This window comes from Salminus brasiliensis, chromosome 22 (assembly GCF_030463535.1).
Source record: "Salminus brasiliensis chromosome 22, fSalBra1.hap2, whole genome shotgun sequence".
In the NCBI taxonomy this organism is placed as follows: domain Eukaryota; kingdom Metazoa; phylum Chordata; class Actinopteri; order Characiformes; family Bryconidae; genus Salminus; species Salminus brasiliensis.
In genome coordinates this window covers 19,522,043-19,541,410 of record NC_132899.1, presented here as the reverse complement: position 1 = coordinate 19,541,410, position 19,368 = coordinate 19,522,043, and the positions used below count along the sequence as shown (strand labels likewise).

At 39.9% G+C, this 19,368-nt stretch overlaps 1 protein-coding gene across 1 annotated transcript; it reads left to right on the top strand.

Moving 5' to 3' along the window:
* Positions 1-10,365: 10,365 nt before the first annotated feature.
* On the top strand, positions 10,366-18,407 carry meox1 (mesenchyme homeobox 1). The gene is made up of 3 exons (XM_072667396.1): positions 10,366-11,352; positions 16,600-16,772; positions 17,612-18,407. The coding sequence occupies exons 1-3, from the start codon at positions 10,887-10,889 to the stop codon at positions 17,732-17,734; spliced, it is 762 nt and encodes a 253-aa protein (XP_072523497.1). The 5' UTR covers positions 10,366-10,886; the 3' UTR covers positions 17,735-18,407.
* The last annotated feature ends 961 nt before the right edge of the window (positions 18,408-19,368 follow it).

Genomic DNA, 19,368 nt, shown 5'->3' with positions numbered 1-19,368 from the left:
AGCCAGGGAAAAGCACTGCACTCAGAAAGCTGGGACTCTTTAGAGCCATCCACAGTGTATCCCCCACATCAGCAACCATAGAGAGAAAAGCCGCAGCTAATCACTGCACAATTCCCATTCCCACATCTTCACTTGTGGAATTCCCAAACACCACTCCTACTGACAGTTTTTCGCAGGAATTTCGGAAGAGCCTGGCACACTGAGGCAAGGCGAGGCAGCCACAAGGACTGATTGAAAGGCTTCCGAGAATTCTCTGGCTGTGCTAGTCCCCATACAGGAGATGGCTAATGGCTTTAGCAGAACAGGTACACAAAGCTCTTACGGCCAGACACTGGAACTGTGCCGAGTTTACTGTTGACATCTGGAATGTCTTTCCTCCTTCACTTTTTCCTTTTGATTGAGGAGTGAGTCACATCAGCGCCCGCTGCTGCCTCTTTCTCCTTCAGCCTGTCTCCACTCTGAAGCCTCATTCGGCTTAATTTCAGTTAACCTACATATTTTATTTTGTTTAATTATTTTAAGGGTGATATAAAATGACAATTAGCAACATTTAGATATTATTTTTACATAAAACAGTAGCTAATGCACTACAGATTAAATATTACACACTATTTTCAGTGTTTTGTGAACAACAGGAAGTTACTGTAAACTGTTAATTATATACCATAATTATTATCCTGGGTTTGGTCACCTTACCTTCCACATAATTTGATCAATACTTTTAAAATGTTTTGTTTGAATCTCTTGAACTTTAGATTTATTTTTTATTAAACAGTGTTAATGGAATTCACACTTAAACAGCAAACAGTGACTTAAGTTTCCTGATAACAGAGCTAACGAAAACATTATTTAATTTATTTACATTCATTAAAAATATCCATGAATGTGATGTCAGGGAGAGTCTGTGATATAATGGAGTCTTGGTCAGGTTCAAAGAGGGTGACTAGTGGAAGACAATATTCATCACATCTGGGCACTACGAGTACCTCGTCATGCCATTTGTGTACTACACGAACATCAAAAATGCCTTATTCACCTGATCACAATGTCTGTCAGATTCATAATGTGTTCACAGCTCTGCTCTAATAAAGATGAATCCTTTTTTCACTGTAAATTGAACAGATCCCAAATAATAAAACACGTCTTTTTTAGAACAGTTGCTGAAGGTAACTTTAGAAGGGTGACTCCATACTGTCGTAGTTTGGTGTAATATACCCCATACATTAACCCAGAACTGGAGCTGCATTGAGTGGAAAAAAGAAACAATTTTGCTGCCAGATCTTTTGTTATTGCTGTTAGGCAATTTGGTCCATGTTACTGTAAAACTAGTGCAGACCAAGTGTAAGCAGATGTGACAGATATCTTCAAGAACTTACTCATGATTGTGTAGTCATTGTACAGGAAAAAACAGATCTGAAATGCACAGCAGATTACTTCTCTCATTCTCCAAAACAAACAGGAAAAAAGTAAAAGTCCCAGAGCTCCTAAAAACATCAGAGCAGGGAAATGAGCCCCATCAGACCACAATAATAGATGGATATTATTAATTATCACCCTGGAAACATGCAATTTCGAATTCTGAACAAATTCAAGTTTGCATGAGGGGCGTCTTAATGACTATAATAGTGTAATAGCAGTACATGTGGTTTCATTATGCGAAATGAGATGACAAGAGAGAAGATCATTTGCTTCCTTCCAAAACTGACTAAGCCTTTGGCGTTGTCCTGCTCCAGTCTTAGCCTGCTGCAGTCTTTTATAACTCATAGGCGGCTGAAGATGAAAAAGAAATGGAGCAAATGATGAAATGGAAAATAAGCACATTGTCCCAAACATACCTGAAAGAAAGTGATGGATCATGAGGTTCCCAATGAACCTGATGGGGATCAGTGTCAGCAGGCCACTGGAGACACCTTCGACCTCAGCAGATGTTCTTCTGGAAGCACAAAAAACACTGCAGCCATGAATAATGCACTTTAAAAAGCTACAACAATTTATGATCCATGTAAGATGCACTAAACGGAGTCTACTGATTCAACAAACAGAGTGCTTTTAGGCCTGAAACCACTTCCATGCTGAGAAATGAATTATATGTGGGGGTATAAGACACACATATGCATGGATCACGCATGTGTGTGAGCGTGTATGGTAGCCTGGGGGTTCCAGCAGATCCTGTACACTTGGAAGGAAGAGATAAGATATGAATACTACGTGTGCATGTGCGTGAGCCTCTCGTGTAAACTGAAGTGCTTGCAGAGTGTCAGAGGAAGTGTTTGTAGAGGCTGTTCCCAATCGAGTTGTTTAGCGGGATCAGGCCTGATCCTGAGAGGCCTCAGGAGAGCAGCTGAGATGGTGTGGTTCAAAGAGCCGCTCACACAGCAGGAAGTCCAGCCCTTGGCTGTTTGGGACAGGACAGGAAGGTATTCCACGAGTTTCAGCCCATCCCAACAGAGCCAGAGGAGGAAACATCGCAGAAGAACAAAGGGACTACCCTTAGCAATATGAATCAAAATATTGTAAACCTGAATTCAAGGACATATCAGAATCAGATCTGATATGTCTGACTCTGCTATAAAGGTCAGTGGTGCATCTGGCATATCTGAATTAAATACAGTAGCCAGTGGTTGAATTGTAAAAAGATCAAGGAGGATAATGAATTCAAATGACCGGGTGAGGGCAAGGGTGCTCCTAATATATAAAATGTACTCAAAAATGGATTGAATTAAAATATGTACAATAACAATAATAATACATTTACATTCACTTATCATGAACCTTAACCTTTAATCTTTATTTTTTGACCAGCTGGTAGCTGATTTCTAATAATATAAGCTGGTGTTTGATGGTCAGTGTGGTCAAAAAGCTGGTCATATAGGCAAAAACATACCCTGTACTGGTAAGCTAGCTGGTTGATCATGCTGCTTGACCAGCTTGGTCTTTTTGGTCAACCAGCATAGTCAAGTATGGTCATACTGGTGGTTTAGCTTGGTCAGGTTGATCCCTGCTTGTAGACCAGCTAAACCATCAAACTCTAATGAAAACATACCTTATGCTAGTCAAAAGCTAAGCTGGCCAACTAGCTTAACCAGCTTGTATTTTTTTTCGCAGAAGGGAAGTCATGAAAAAAAAGATATTATTTACAATATTTGGGTTTTGGTTTGATTAGGATTTTATGTATTTCTTTGAACTGTTCTTTTTCTAGGGCTGAATCAGTGAACAACATTCCTCTTTAATAGAAGCAAGAATTTGGTACACAAGTTATAATATATACAGTACATTTGGTTAAATGTACCTTAGCCAGTTGCACCTTGGACAGATGCTTTGGGTAACCATCAGTAACCTTCTGGCAGAATTCTAGTTGGATATTTGAACCCTCTTCTTTGCAAAATTGGTAGAGATATGGTATGCTTTAAGGTTGCAAAAGGATAGGGATAGGGTTACAGTCACGATTATTGAAAGGCCATTCCAATTCCAAGGTTCGACTCTATGAGGTTGCTGAGGTTATGCCAAGGAATTCTGCATAACTGTTAAATTCTGCATAGATCTTGTGCACCAAAGTCTTTTCTATTAACTATGTATGTTGTACCTCACTTTGCCCCATAAAAAGAACTGTTCTGTGAAATCATTGAAAACCAAATATTGCCATGAAATTCATATCCATAATGAGTGCATGTATGCTTCTGACCACACAGAGGTATATCATATTTTTAGTAGAGGGCTCTCCTTAATAATACCCCCCCATACACACACACACAAACACACACACCATCTAATTATGATATTATATTAACAGTATTAAAATAAATAATCCAATTTGATTGCAGTTTCCTACAGAATCGTCATCAAACTGAGTAAGGGATTAACACCTTTAATCATTATATGTGGTCTAAATCCTACACGGTTATAAAGCAATTATAAAGCCATATTTAAGTATTTTGACAGTTACTGTAAAATAATAATAGTAAATGACATCATATTAACATTGTAACATATATAAATATTGAACAGTAAGAGGTAGCCAGGCACCGTACATAGCATAGTGCAGCCTCTACCTGGTTGGGTTCCAACTAAGCCCCTGAGAACAGTCCACCAACCAGAAATATCCAGCCAACAGCATCCTGTAAGCAGCATCCTGTGAGCACTGATGAAGGACTATTGGATGACCAACACAAACCGTGCAGCACCAGATGAGCTTCTGTCTCTGACTGTACATCTGCAAATTGGATCAATCTGGTAGCAGTGTCTAATAGAGTGGCGAGTGAGTGGACACAGTGTTTAAACACTCTAGCAGCACTGCTGTGCCACCAACATGTCAGTGTCGCTGCACATATTACCTGCACTGTGGTGGCCCTGTGGGGTCCTGACCATTGAAGAACAGGGTGAAAGGAGGCACAGTATGCAGAGAAACAGTCTACTTATAGAACTAGAGTGCTTCTATATGGTAAGAGGAGCTCATACAATGGGCAAAGTTTATTCCAAACCAGGGTTCAGAATATTCTGATATAACAAATAGAAATGATCTTTTTTCTGTCTATCTGAGTTTTAAAAAACTCAATTATTTGACTTAAAATGTACTGATGAATGCAAATGATTCAAATAGTTAAATATATTTAGATAGAACATGCTTTTGGTCATATTCTCCCATACCTACATTTTTACAGCAGTTTGTACAGATACTGTGAAAATTCAGAAAAAAAATCTGAAGCCCCTGTTTTTGGACAGTAATAGTAACTTGTAATTTATAAGTAATGTATAAGTAAGTTGTAATTTTGTTAGTAATGTGAGAAATGTGTTGAAATTACACAATTCACTCACATATTATTTTAAACACACTGTGGTGGCTGTAATAAAGCCCCCAAAAATCACAGTGAGAGCTTGCGGGCTAAAGTACAGCCTCCACACAGCAGGGTCAGTTTAACAGAGTGTAAACAGTGAGTCTGTATCCTTCCTTATAAATTCACACCAACTTTGGCTTTCTCTTTTGTCTCCTCTACTTAGTCACCTGTTCTACTCTGCCAATGATTCAGGACCGAGATTTACAAAGCTAGTAAACATGCTGTTTACTAAAAATGTTTGTTTTCCTCTGTTTGGTGGTATTCTGAGGTTTTACCATGCTAAAGCAAACATACCAAGCCAAGAACTGACCGGTGTTCACCACAAGAGGACAGCATAGACTTTCTATTAGTGTATCCTGATTCCTGGTCATCCAGCATACTGCACTAAAGCCACTTGATCTAATAGAGTCTATTCAATGATTTGAATTCATAGAATATTAGATTTGATTGGTTGATTTTAAGAAGAGTCACCACCAGTAATCCTTGGGTAAGACTCCTAACTCTGCGTTCTCCTATTTGTGTACCATGAGGCAAACGTAAGACTCTGGTCTGGTCTGACTCTAGGTAAGAGCTTTAGTGGCAGTTTTAAAATTAGTGAAATTACATTTGTGTATTTAAGAGTGGAAGAAATGGTCTAAATATGGCCCATACGTCACAATATTTCGTTTTTCAAATAAACTGGAACAAACAAAAAAGGTGCTATCTAAATCCGAGCACAGATCATTTTCTTTATCAGCACTGAATCCAGTTAATCAGGACTAATTACACCGTGAAACATAATTGGTCAGTGCTCTGGAAGGGATATCTACAACATATTTAAAAATCATACTGCATATTAGGATGTAATTCATGCTAATATGCTGATTCATTCATTCAATGAACATAAATATTCTAAGTTCTAAGTGCAGTAGCCTGCAAAATGAGTCAAGCAAGCATTGTTATCATTAGAGCCAGACAGGATCAAATGTGTGGTTGACTGACAGCCAAAGACAACACAAAAGAACATGCCATTCTGTACATTTCTTTGCAAAAAGTTTCAGAAACATTTATCACATTATATCCCACACTATTAAAATCCTGACCAGAGCAGAAGGGAGTGTTGTGTATGTAACACATCACCATGTTCAGTAGTCAGCAGGATATTTCTTTCAGAAAAGTATCGTGAGCTATATTTCAGCCTTGTAAAACTGCAATTCTTTGCCAACATATTGTAATCAATGCTCTGTTGTGTGTGTGTGTGTGTGTGTGCTGTGGTTTGTGAGAGTGTGGTGAGTTGACTTTGGGTCGGTACGGTGAGTGAAGTGGACAGCAGCAGGGGTTCAGCAGGGCTGTGAGTTCCTCTGGGCTCCCACAGCTCAATGACCCCAGGCTGGACCGTCCCCAAACTGCCCATACGCCTGCCTCCCGTCCACTTCATCTTCTCTGCTGACATGAAGATGGATCAAACAAAAACACAAAAACACTCTCACCATTCCACCACTGCCCTGCTGGAGTGACAGCAGCAGGTTTCAGAGCGGAGCAGTGACTAACTTATGACTTACACCTACTTTCCCTCTGAAAATGTGTGTATGGAAACACACACACACACACACACACACATGCAAATACATACTAGGGTTAAACAACATGAATATGACTGAATATCATGTTGCGAGTACATTGCTACATGGTATGTCTGCAAGATGCCTTACAGTGTATTAAAACAGATTGGTGAGGATTTGATGTAGCAAGGGGCAGCATTATTTGGACCACAATTATTTATATATTCTGGATTTTATTCATCCATACAGCCACAGAAAACAGGGGTTATTGGAGGTTTTGAGTAGTTTCTTGAAGAACCTCTAGAATACTTCAAGAACATAAGGGCCCCTCCAAGAACACAAATGTTCCTTAGTGCTCTTAGAGGTGCCTGTAATAACTTTGTGCGTTCCTTAGTATGAAATCTGGTTCCTCAAAGAACCCATCTAAAATAAGGTTTCCAGAAGATCTTTAGACTATATGTTGAAAATCCAACAATAAGAAATAAAAATTCTCCTCTTAAAATTCTATCCTGACTTTAAGAGGTTACTCTAAAGTTTCAAATTGAAGAAGTTCCATCAAGGCGTTTGCAGAGTATTTTCAGAGTATGTTGTCGATGAAATGCCAATTTTACCTTTTTTAACTTTCAATGGAAATGAATGTAAAAACATTTTATTCTGAGTCATTTCTATTGGTCCATACATCATATAATTTTGGCATAAAGTGAATAACTGCCAGATTCATTCATTTTGTCAAAAAGTAAAAACAAAGATAGTGAAAAATTGTAATTTAGCGGTACAATGATAATAAAAGTGTTTTATTATGTTGCAGTGTCACTTTTGTTTTTTTATGTTAAGAAAGTTGCAGTTGTGCTGTTTGTTTTATCTCAGCACATATTTTTAGAGAAGTATAAATTCTTTTTTATAGCGGGGGTTCTTACCCCTACTCTTTCACCTCGCATTGTTCACTAGCAGCTCAACGCAATCGAGGCATTTCAGATTCAAACAGCAACAAACAGTCACTTAAGTAACCTAATAACAGAGCTAAAGATAAAATCTTAATATTTAATTACATTAATTATTAGCATTATTAATGAATTAATAAACAGTAACATATCTGAGTCCACAGTGAACGTGAACTAGAAATCATCCAGCTTTTTCTTTTCTACGTGCTGTATGTGAAACTCTGTAATTGGAGGCTCTCTGATCTGCTGGGTCTACAGGTTTTAGAAAGCATGTTATAGTTAAGATAGGCTTAACTGGTAGAGAGAGTGTTCATGCTGGTGTTGATGCTGACTCCATTAAAGTATTGTCTTTGTGCTAAGATGCTTTTGGGATACACAGCCCTGAACATCTGATAGGTGGGGCTGGTAGGAGTGGGAAATAAAACGTGTTATTAATGGTTGATATATTTTTGCTTTACTTGCTGGTGTGCTGAAAATGCTGCTTTGAATTTACATGATATATTTGTGTCAAATAGTTGCAAATTAATAAAATGGGTTCCATGAATTCCTGTTGGCTGCAGTATGCCTTACTATTTATTTATTATTAAAAACACATTTATGCACCTTTGAGGTAAACAGCATTATTTTGACCACAGTAACTATAGTAGTAACCAAAGTAACTATATTCATTTTCTGGATTACTTCATTCATCCATACGGCCAGCAGGATAGTCAGGATGCTCACCGCACAAACACACACCCTGGGTAAAATGAGTGATTGGTAAAAGAGCAGTGCAGCAGTATCAGTTTTGTAAAGGCCAAATATTGTGATCATTTACAAATGATATATTGTGCAACCTACAAACACATAAGCAATGTCTCTCTTACTTTCTTTCTCTCATCTCTCTCTCTTACACACACACACACACACACACACACACACACACACACACACACAAATATACAGTTCTCACACAGATGGCCTGCACTAACCACAAATGCTGTGTAACCCCAGCCCCCTGTGGTCATGGCAGGGTCCAGATTGCCAGTAAAGAGGGGGATGCTTCATGGCTCAGCTATTCGCTGGTTAAAGGGAAAGGATTTCAGGCTGACCTCAGCCCCTTCACGCTCAGCCTGCCGGAGGAGAAGAGAAGGCTGCTCTGCGCTGAGAGGCCAGGAAACAATGTGAGGACCAAGCAGGAACACCAACCACAGTTATTTACAAATACTAATACAAACATATGCTTTACATCATTCTCAACATAGCCCGAGGACACTGAAATGGATTCAAACCTCAAATGTGCTCAAATAGCAGAGGAGACCCACAACAGCACAATAGCAAGCCGCCAGCATAAACAATCCCTAATAACTTGGACTGTTAGATGCAATAAGAGACCAGAAGTCCAAGAATTTGAGTGAGTGGTCCAGACTATGTGCAGAAATAACAGTCTGACCACATTCACAAGAAGCATTCACTCACTGTACACACACTCTGTGATTATCGCTGGCTAACAAAGATATCCACCAATAGATCATGAGATGATGCTAATTCAGGTGATCGAAAGCCCCTCAGAGTTGAAAACTGTGACAAAATACTGCATTTGCCAAATTAGAGGATTCATAAAAACAATACACCTTCATTACAGTTAAACTTCAGATGTGGACTTATCAATGTAAGATAAAAATAATTCAATAAAACAAACTAAACTGGTTCTATGTAGTACCAAAATATATTTTAAGAAAAACAAAACAATTAACAATTAAGCAAGATTTCAAAACATACACTGAACATTGAACTTTGAATGTGATGCAAAAATCCTCCTAAATTATACTGATTCATCATATCCATCCATGTATTCCCACAACAAAGCATCCCTAAAGTGCGATAATTTTCACCTTAACATTACACCACCTCAAAAAGAGCAGAACGTTACAGAACTGCAGCATCTCTCCTGCTCCAGTGCCCTATAATGATATTATATATATATATATATATATATATATATATATATATATATATATATATATATATATATATATATTAATTGGTTCTAAAACTGTATATATTAAACTGGTTCTAAATTATACTAAAATACCTTTAAAGAAAAATATAAATAACACAATCATCAAAAATGTCCCTAGATTGTACTAAATACCTAAAGAAATAAATAAACAAAAAAAAAACAAAGGGAAAAAAAACAATAAAACAAGTACAAAAATCTTTAAAATAAGCAATGTTGGTTCTAAAAAGCAGCAAAATACAAATAAAAATAAAAAACACTAAAGCATGCAGAAAAGCTTTTAAATAGTATAATAAATATAATGATTTAGAAAAATTTTGAAAAAAATGAACTAGAAAAAAATTGTGTTTTATACAAATTTTGAACAAAATGTTACTGGAACTACTTTTGGTGCTACATAGAACCAATTTTCATAAAGGTTCTTCATAAACCTTCATAAATACTGATTCATCAAGGAACTTGATTATAATTGAGACCCATTTGCCCATGCAAAGAACAATTTCTCCATTCAAGTTCTCATTGTTCCATATGTAACCACTGCCTTCACAAAAGAGCCCTTTATGTGAGAACCCTTTTAAAGAGTGTAGTTTTTCTAATAGAACTGTTTTAGTGTTTTTTATTGTCTTCATTTGTAATCAGTTGAAACCCATTAGTTTCAATTATACACTGAAATGAGTCAGTTATTCTAATGATTCCAATAAGTACCAGTGGCTTTCTGTTTGGATACTGGCCTTGCTAAAACTTCCGCATACAAGAGGTGTGAGAGGAAGCACCACAGCCAGAAAGTGCTTTTACACAACGGCAAGGAAGAGGAATGAAAAGGAAAAGCTGGCCCTCTTCCCCATGTGGGTGTTCGTTTTAAATTTAACAGACAATGTTCCTTTAAAAGCCCGTGCCTGGAAATCCCATTAGATGTACATATAAAATTCCCCCCATGATTAATAGTAGATGAGGCAGGGCTGGGTTGGAGGGTACCAACATGTGGCTTGCTGGACTCCTCCTCTGCAGGCTCACGTTACACTCCATAAACTTGCCACTCTTTCCCACCTAAGCATTTAAAAGGGAGGAGGGATCACTTGACAGGAACTGCTTCAGAAACTGTGAAAGCAGCCTGTAGAGCTGGGAGTGGATCTAGTGGGCTAAACTCTAAATGCTTGAATGAGAGGGTGTGAAAGTGTGGACCACAGCTCCATCACACATACACACACACACTCGCACTTTCAGAGAGGCAGAAAGAGAGGGAGAGGGAGGCTGTGGTGTAACATCATCACTGGAGGTTGTGTGACCTCACACTTCTTCGCATTAGGTGAAACAGCTCGACTCTGAAGCTCAGGGATACAAGCCTCCAGAGTTGGTGTGTGATTTGGTCGAGGTGGATGATGACGATGATGATGATGTGTGTGTTCAAAACCACATGCTGAAGTGGACCTTTCCGACGCAGACTTGCGCCAGCTGCATCTCAGAGGGACTTTCGCTTCAGACTTTGTGTGCAAGTGAGTGAGTGAGTGAGTGAGTGTGTGTGTGTGTGTGTGTGAGTGTGCAGGAGCACATTTGAGCCCTCATTTTATTCAGAATGGATCAGCCAGCCAGCAGCTGCATGCGGAGCTCCCATCCCGGCAGCTCTCTGTGGGGATGCGTGAGAGGCCCTCAACCAGTCGGGACGTCCGGACCAGCAGGCCCTTACCAGCAGGCCCCCTTCTCTCTGCACCAGAAGCCTGACTTTCTGGCCTACACAGACTTCTCAGGCTCGTGCTTGGTGCCAGCGCCGCACGCCTACCCCCGCGAGGACAGGCTGTACCCGGAGCCCCACAGCGCGGCCTACCAGCGGACGGAGTGGCAGTTCGGCCCCTGCGAGCCACGGGTCAGAGGCCAGGAGCCTTGCCAGGCAGCAGTGGGCGGAGGAGCAGACATGGACAGTGCAGGAGTGGACAGGCTGCCCGGGACAGTCACGGCAGCACTGGATGGGGAATACTCCCCTCAGAGCATAGCCACGGCCGAGACAGAGAAAAAGAGCTGCAAGAGGAAAAGAGAACTCACAGGTGAGTCCTATGACATGCTAAGGTGACTCAAGTGTAAGGGGAGGGTTCCACAGGTCAGTGGAACGAAGTGTACATCTGTATTAAACCCCTTAAAACAGACTTATTATTTACTTATAAGGCCTGTATGTTGCCCAGACTTCCAATCCCTGCTTATATTAGCTTACTAATTCTACTTAGTCTACTCTTTAAAGGTCCACATATGGCTATGAATTACGGCGGAATACTAAATGTACTGTTTAAAGGATTAATCAGAAAATCAATAATAATAAAACGGAAAGATTCACTCTTAAAAAGAAAAGCACTTTAAAGGGTTTTTGAAGTGATGCCACAGAAGAACTTGTTCTGGTTTAAAAGAATCCATGTTTGTAAAAGAGATGTGTGAGCGTGAAGAACCTTTTAAAGGACCCCAGAGCCTTTCATTTTTTAATTTATTTAATCAAACTGAATGTTTACTATTTTCTTTTTGCTAATTGAACCCCTTAAAAAGCCTATGGCCTGAGGGTGGGCCAAAAGTGTTATTACAAACTTCTATTACCAGAGAAAAGCCCCACCAGTTTGTACAGAATTCCCTGTAGTTACTGAGCAATGCACCTTAGTGTGTAATAAAGCCTTGGAGTGTTAAAGGGTTAAAAGTTTATAATAGAGATGTGTGAACCTTTTTAGCTGGCTAAAGAAGCTCGACTTAATGTTGTTGTTGTTATTTCTTTTTTTTCTTGGTTAACCAAGATTATTCACGCTTCCATGGCGGTTCTTATAAGGCATCCCTCAAAGAACCATCTAAAGCACCCTGATTTTTAAGAGTGTACACCTACAAATCCAAACAGTTTAAGGAGAACAGTGTAGAGGTTTTCTTTTCTTTTTTTCTGTTGTTGTAGTTGTTCATTCAGTAGAAACAAGCATGCAAACTTTTGATTACCACTCAAACACCCAGGACCACCTTTACATCACCAATCCCGCTTTCTAAATGATAATAATTAGCATATTGTGTAGAACTGTTTGTTTACACATCTCCAACAGTGTCCTTTCATAAGCAATGAAGCCCTTTTCACAATGTGAAATAACAAACAACACCTCACAGCTGGAATTAACAGTTAGCACATTGCTTCTACCCCAATGTAAACAGTGAGCAAGGCTGTATAATTAACACACTAAGCCTCGTGCTCTAAAAATCCATTCAGGAAAACGATTACAGCACGAAAGCAGCGATGATGTATGGCAAATAGCAGGCACGCACATGGCTGATGATCACGGCACATTCATCTTACACATATGTTTCCTACTATTGTTAAAAACCTTCAGGCACTTAGGTGATGCTCATCCCCCCAAGGGCATTCAATTGTTTTCATACCATCTATTTTGCGATTGTGTCATGCGAAAATATACAACGCCATATCCAGCCTAGTGCCTACTGGGGAACTCCGCTGCACCAGTTAGAGTCATTCCTGAAGAGATAACAGCAACAGATGGATCTGATGATTGTAATAATCTGATAAAACTCAGACAGTGAGTCAGACATTTCACCTTTGACAAGGACTGAGGTCATGAAACTGATACTAACACTCCAGTGAGGACACTATTTTTCATAGTGTAGTATTACTGCTCAATGTATTTCAAATAGAACATCATCATAAAAGTTTGCACAAACTTTTGCACAAAATCTTCCTGCTGAAATGAATCCAGCGGAGAGGTCTGGTGCTAATCTACCATCCAGTGGAAACAGAATAAAATCCCAGAGACCAATATTCAAATGCTTTGTTCTAAAGGAGTCTAAATTTCAGAGAGCCTCAAGGTTACGCTTAATGAACTTCGGAAACGCTTAAATCTATATCATAGGGTTTTTTTGCATTCTTCCAATTTCATGCTATTCTGAGCAGAGGGAAATGGAAAGGGAACCTCAATGTTTGTGGCACATCTGGAGCAGGCATTAATTTCAGCGTTCGGTGGAAACTGAGACAGGCCGACCTTTCTGGAATAAAGGAAACTTTTTCTCAAAGACAAATATATTTCCCAAGAAGCATTTGAGTGGTTTTGCAATTTACTGGCCAAAAAGGCAAGATAATAGTCTTTCTCTCTCTCTCTCTCTCTCTCTCTCTCTCTCTATCTCAGACAATTGTGATTGGCTTGAAGAAGTGATTAGACAAACTCCATCATCATCATCTCTTTCACCAGTCCGCCCAGACCTTATGACTTAATATGGGGTAGAAATATATGCTTTCTCTCTGTGAGTTACCTTAATGCAACCCTCACTCACACTGGCGGGAGAAACATGCCAGACCACGTCTGTGATATAACTTCCCTGCGATTCCACTCCTGCATTCTTACCCACTGACATTTTCCTGTCGTTAAGAGGTAACCGAATCCTAAGTGAACACACTCTCGAAACGGCCAGAGAGAAGTACGCCATTCTGAAATTTATTCACAGCTAAAAGTGAAATGTGCTGCATCCATAATAGATACGACCGTAGTGTGTATTCACTGAAATATCTATGAGAAAATTAGCGTGAGGCAACGTGTAAAGTGGCAGGTGCTGACAAGATAATCATTCCCAGCTCTGTTTATGTTTTCTTTGGGGTTTCACCTCGTGCGACAATAAGTCGCTTGCTGATTGTATATAATTGTTAACAGATATGATATTTTGCTGCCAAAAACTAATTTTCTATCAAATGGAATGAGCTCATCCTCATCTAACCTGCCAGAGTCTAGTCTAGTCTTTAAGGCAGATTAGAATTTAGGTGATTTCAGGTTTGGGGACTTAAAGAAACAGGGCTGTAAATTAAGAAAAGAAAAAAGTAGACAAACAGTAAACAAAAATGATAACTCGCCTGACATAAAACAATTATTTTACCTAATTTTTAACTCATGTCATGAAAGAACCGCTTCTGCTTCCATAAAGAACCATTTCTGTAATAGAGATGTGTGAGTGTGAAGGACTTGGTGGAACTGGTGAAGAACCTTAGCACTAAGATAAGGTACTTAAACCTTTACTAGGTTCTTTACACTCACTCATGTCACTTCACACTCACTCATTTCACATGACATCGCTCAAATAACCTTTTGGAGCACCTTTATTGTTTTCAAGAATGTATGCTGTATTGCCTCCCCATACCTGCATAATGTTTCTATATTACTAATTGCTCGCTTTAATTTTGATAAAACTGTATATAATGTATCCTATGTTTATAATACAAAATAGTATATCATCACTGTCACATATAAAAATTACAGGAGAAGAAAAAAGCTTCTTAATTTTCAATTTCAAGGTTATATTGTCATTTTGCAGCATTTCTATTCATCATTCATCATGATATTTTGATACAATTCATCATGACATTTTGATACAATGTAAAGAACAACTTTCAGATGTCAAAAAGTGAAAAATGACAATACAAAGTGTTTCTTTATATCAGACAAACCAGTCAAAGCTGCTTGTAGCTTCTACAAGTTCTTACAAGTTCTCCTCAGTTCAGTACATGAAAAACAACTCAAACTGAGTCATTCCTACATTCTTAAACATAAAGATGCTTATAGGGGTTCTTTGAGTGTTGTCATAAACAAACCACTTTTTGTTTCATAAAAAAATGATATGTGAGTGTCCAGAACCCTTTATATCAAGTAAATGGATCTTTACACTCACATGTGTTTCATCTATGGCATCACTCAAAGGACCTCTCCGGAACCTTGCATTCATCATTCCGTGCCGTGTAAGAGGTTAGAGACATCCTGTGAAACAAATTGAGCTGTGTTATTTTGTTTTGGAACCATCAGATGACAATAAACGGGACCCAAATGCCAGACTTTTTTAGACTTCATTTGGACCAACAAATTTAGCACCCTCGGAGAACACGCCAAATGCTGCTTGTCCTCCAGGCACCCTGCTGAGGTTAGGAGCTGCTCCCTAAAAGTTTATAGGCTTTTGCTGGGGAAATTTATTGGCGACTGTTTGGTGGACACACAAACACCCACACACATACACTCACACACACATGCTCTGCCAGGTGTTTCTCCCCAACCTGCTGCCACACCATTCTCTCTAGTGTGCTTAAATGAGTGGGACTGGCTTAAAGCAGTGTGGGCCACAGGTTGTCTCATGTGCGAGGCAGCATTTTTTTTCTGTTGCTAGCAAACCCGTCTGGGTCTCCCGACTCACATCTGGCTATGCGACTGCAGTCCGTTTCACAGTCTGGCCTTGTGGATCTGGCAAACGGCAAAGACAAATTTTCGCTTTGACAAATTATAGACATTTCGTAGTTATTGAGTCATTTCTTGGTGGTGCTACCGATGCTGATATATGATTTAGAAGTCAATGGAGTTCATAAGGTTCTGGATGGCGAAAAACAATCTAGGCCAACCTATTTTCCTTTGTAATGGAAAATGTACCACCTGCACCCTGCACAACAAACTCCATTTTCTGTTTCTGCTCTAACGTGGGATGTCAGGTTGTGTTGAATTACAGTGGCAAACAGCGCAAAGGCCAAGAAGACTTCCCACACACGTATTCACCCACACACACATATCCTCACACACTTGTACCCATCCAAGTCTTTGTTCTTTTGATAGCAGCTTTAACAATGTTCCGGTGCATTCCTTCCTAACGCGACTCCTCTGTGGCCTGTTTGGGGTGCCCCCCTTTTACCCCGACACACTATAACTCCGTCCCAGGCACTCTCTGATCTTCCTGCAGCTCGTGGAAAGTGTGTGGCCTGCGCTGGTCACAACTGCCAGTAACCGCGTCGTAAAAGAAGGAGCATTTTTAACGCAACACGCATGGAACTCGGACCGGCCACAAAGATCTCTGTTTAACGTTGCTCACCTTTTTGAGATGAGGAGCTAAAGAGTAACAAATGCTTGGGGACATGAATCGAAATTGAGAATGTATATATGTTAAATCAGCCATATGTCCTTAACTACTTCAACTTTAGTATTCAAAAATTAATATTATTACTTATTTAGTCTTTACAATGTTATGCAATAGCTCCTATAAAACCTTGTGGAATTGTTAAAGTTATAAGAGTGATGGACAAAAATGTAGGGACACATACAGGCCCTAGGGGTTTCAATGTATGCTTTTTATTCAGTCCGTAATTATAACTCTTATTATTCAGTACTGCTATGGTTTATTTGGTAATTACTATAAAATGAATATGTTATTATGTAGTTCCAAGAAGGAATTGGACTGCAGGCCCACATACAGAACTGTGCAATTTAAAAGGCTAACACCTCCTCTCTGTCTATATCTGTGTCTTTCAGATATCCAAGAATCTGGCTTTAAGGCTGACTCAAACTGCAAGGCCAGAAAGGAGAGGACGGCCTTCACTAAGGAGCAGTTGAGGGAGCTGGAGGCTGAGTTCACACATCATAACTACTTGACCCGCCTGCGTCGCTATGAGATTGCCGTCAACCTTGACCTCACTGAGAGACAGGTATGACACCTCCACTTTCTTTACACCAGGTCTTTGAGAAACCTATGAATCTGGTCATGAATATCACAAGTGAATCCTAGCAGTCCCTAGTTCCTAGAGCAATAGGGCTGCATATCACTTTAACTACACTTAAACACCCTAAGGTCAGTCTGAATGAATCAAGGTGAGGCACCATCTCCTCCCCTTACATTTTACCCTCACCTTGCACAACAAGGCATTTTTATTTTTACATGGACCACATTTGGTCTCGTCCTGGATGGCTTTCCCAGGCCCACACAGACACACAAGCACACAACCCCCCAAACACACATACAAATCAGCAACTGTAGATCCCAAAACTGCTCTGGGTTCCTCTCAAATCCCCTTGCAACTCTGTCTCCACTTTTTCCGATACATCCTACATTTCTTGGCCGAACGCCGCTCCCCGCTCTCAAATGAGTGGCAGACAGATTGAGAAAAAGGCACACACTCAAAAATAGTGTGGGAACAGATGGTCTGCGCTCCTGTGTTTCCGTGGGGAATGCTGAGAGGGATGCACTAGGGTCACAGCTTTGCGCTCCTCTGAGTTTTGCCATCAAAACGATTAAATCACAAGTCGCTTGAATGCTGAGTGCAAAAGTCCCTACTGTACATTAGAATAGTAGATGGCACACAGGACTATACACTGCTTAACTTAACCCCCTAAGTGTCTTCACTGACATATCTGCAGAACTTTTATTCTGTCATAAATATTGAATATTTATTAAGAAACTATTCATAATAAAGGGTTAATGTTGCATACAAAGCAGTAGCAGATCTGGGGTTATGCTTGATGTACTCATGGTGACTGTTTTCCACAGGTCAAGGTGTGGTTTCAGAACAGACGTATGAAATGGAAGAGGGTGAAAGGTGGCCAGCCGGCTTCCCCACATGACCTGGAAGCAGATGAGTTGGATTCTGCAGCCTCACCCAGTTCAGAGTAAATGACCCTGACCTCCATGTACAGAGACATTCACACACACACACACACACAAACACACCACTGTGCCTCCTGGGATACCTGTTACGGTGAAGCCACAAATACAATATAGATTTATCGTAATGTCAAGTTTTCCATTCATTTCTTATGGACGTTTTCTGGGATTCCCAGCTCCACCAGGAGCACTGGTTTGGACACTTCCTTAAATCCAAATAAATGTCTGAGAAACTGAGAAAGTGATACCAGAGGCTGCAGATGTAGATAAGAATGTAGAGAAGATCCACATTAACTGTTCAAGTCAGAGTTTAACTGCTTTAACCTTCAGCGATGACACCCCAACGTTGGTCTGTTGTTGGACAGGCTTCATACTGCAGTGGTGGCTTTAGAAGCTTGATCAGAACCACCTGTCGTAACTCCACCAAAACAAACAAACAAAAAAAAAGACCCACTCAGGATCTATCTGCTGGTGCCAAAGCACTAGAGACTGAATGTCACATGCCTTTGTTTTTATTCCCTAAGTTGTGCTGTGTCAAGTTGTTCTTAGGAGATACTTTTTATGTCATACGATTGTTTTTGATTTTTATACCTCTTTTTTTACATTGATTGAAATTGATGAAACGCAGATGTTGCATATTAAAAACCACACATAAAAAAAAGAATAAATCGTTTAAAAAATGGCAACGGTATCATGTTATTTCTTTGAAACCGCATATGTTGAATTACGATCTGAAAAAAATAAAAAAATAAAAATGTCCAGGAACAGCTTCTTGGCTTCAAAATGACACTGTCTATGTTTTGGCCTTTTGTGCAGGATTAAGTCTGCTTGGCATGACAGTACTGTCTAAAAATTGCAATAAAATGTATATTATTCTTAAATGATTTAAAGCTCCCATGAGACACTGTGACACTCGATCATGCCTCTCGCAATGAAGATGACATTTGAAATATCATATCCATTCTTATGTTTCTTTGAGCCAAAGCAACATTTGGATTTGTAAATCTTCCATCATTCATGACAGGCAGAGTACAGCCAGTATAACACTGATCATATAAACAAGTGTCAGGGATGATAATGTACAGGTGTAAAATATAGGATTTTGAGGGTTAATATATGATGCAATATGTTCTAGCTCTGGATGGTCTGGCTGAACATCTAATGCACGCATTTACATTGAATGCAGAATTCCTCATCATGCACTTATCCCTGCTAGGCCGTGTCTGTGCATAATAGCTACCTGCCTGAGGGCTCTCAGTCTACCTGAGTTAGTCAGTCTACCTATTGTTCATAAGTGCAATTGGCTTCAAATCCAGACCTGGCCTCGAACCCAGGTTTTGACGGAAGCATCTGTACGGACACAAAAATTGATCCTGGCCCTGAGTGGAATTCAGACAAGCCCACGTGGGGGACTGGCGCACCAGAAGTCTGGAGGCTGACCACTGGCGTAGTGTGGTGGAGAGAGGGAAATAATAGGTGGGTATGGGTGAAAAGACGGCTTCTCAAGTGCAGGATGTTGTTGTAGCAGGTAGCCAGTCATCCAATTTCCTGCTTCCCAAAGAAAACAGTGGTAAAGCATCCAGGGTCCGGGGGCTTACAATGGTGGGCCTATACTATGGCCGGCCAGCCAAACAAAGACTGGA

Bases quoted from the DNA above. Each gene is read 5' to 3' on its own strand.
- meox1 (XM_072667396.1), top strand. From the start codon at position 10,887: ATGGATCAGCCAGCCAGCAGCTGCATGCGGAGCTCCCATCCCGGCAGC. The intron at 11,353-16,599 runs GTGAGTCCTATG...TGTGTCTTTCAG, and splicing joins GAGGAAAAGAGAACTCACAG to ATATCCAAGAATCTGGCTTT. The intron at 16,773-17,611 runs GTATGACACCTC...TGTTTTCCACAG, and splicing joins TTGACCTCACTGAGAGACAG to GTCAAGGTGTGGTTTCAGAA.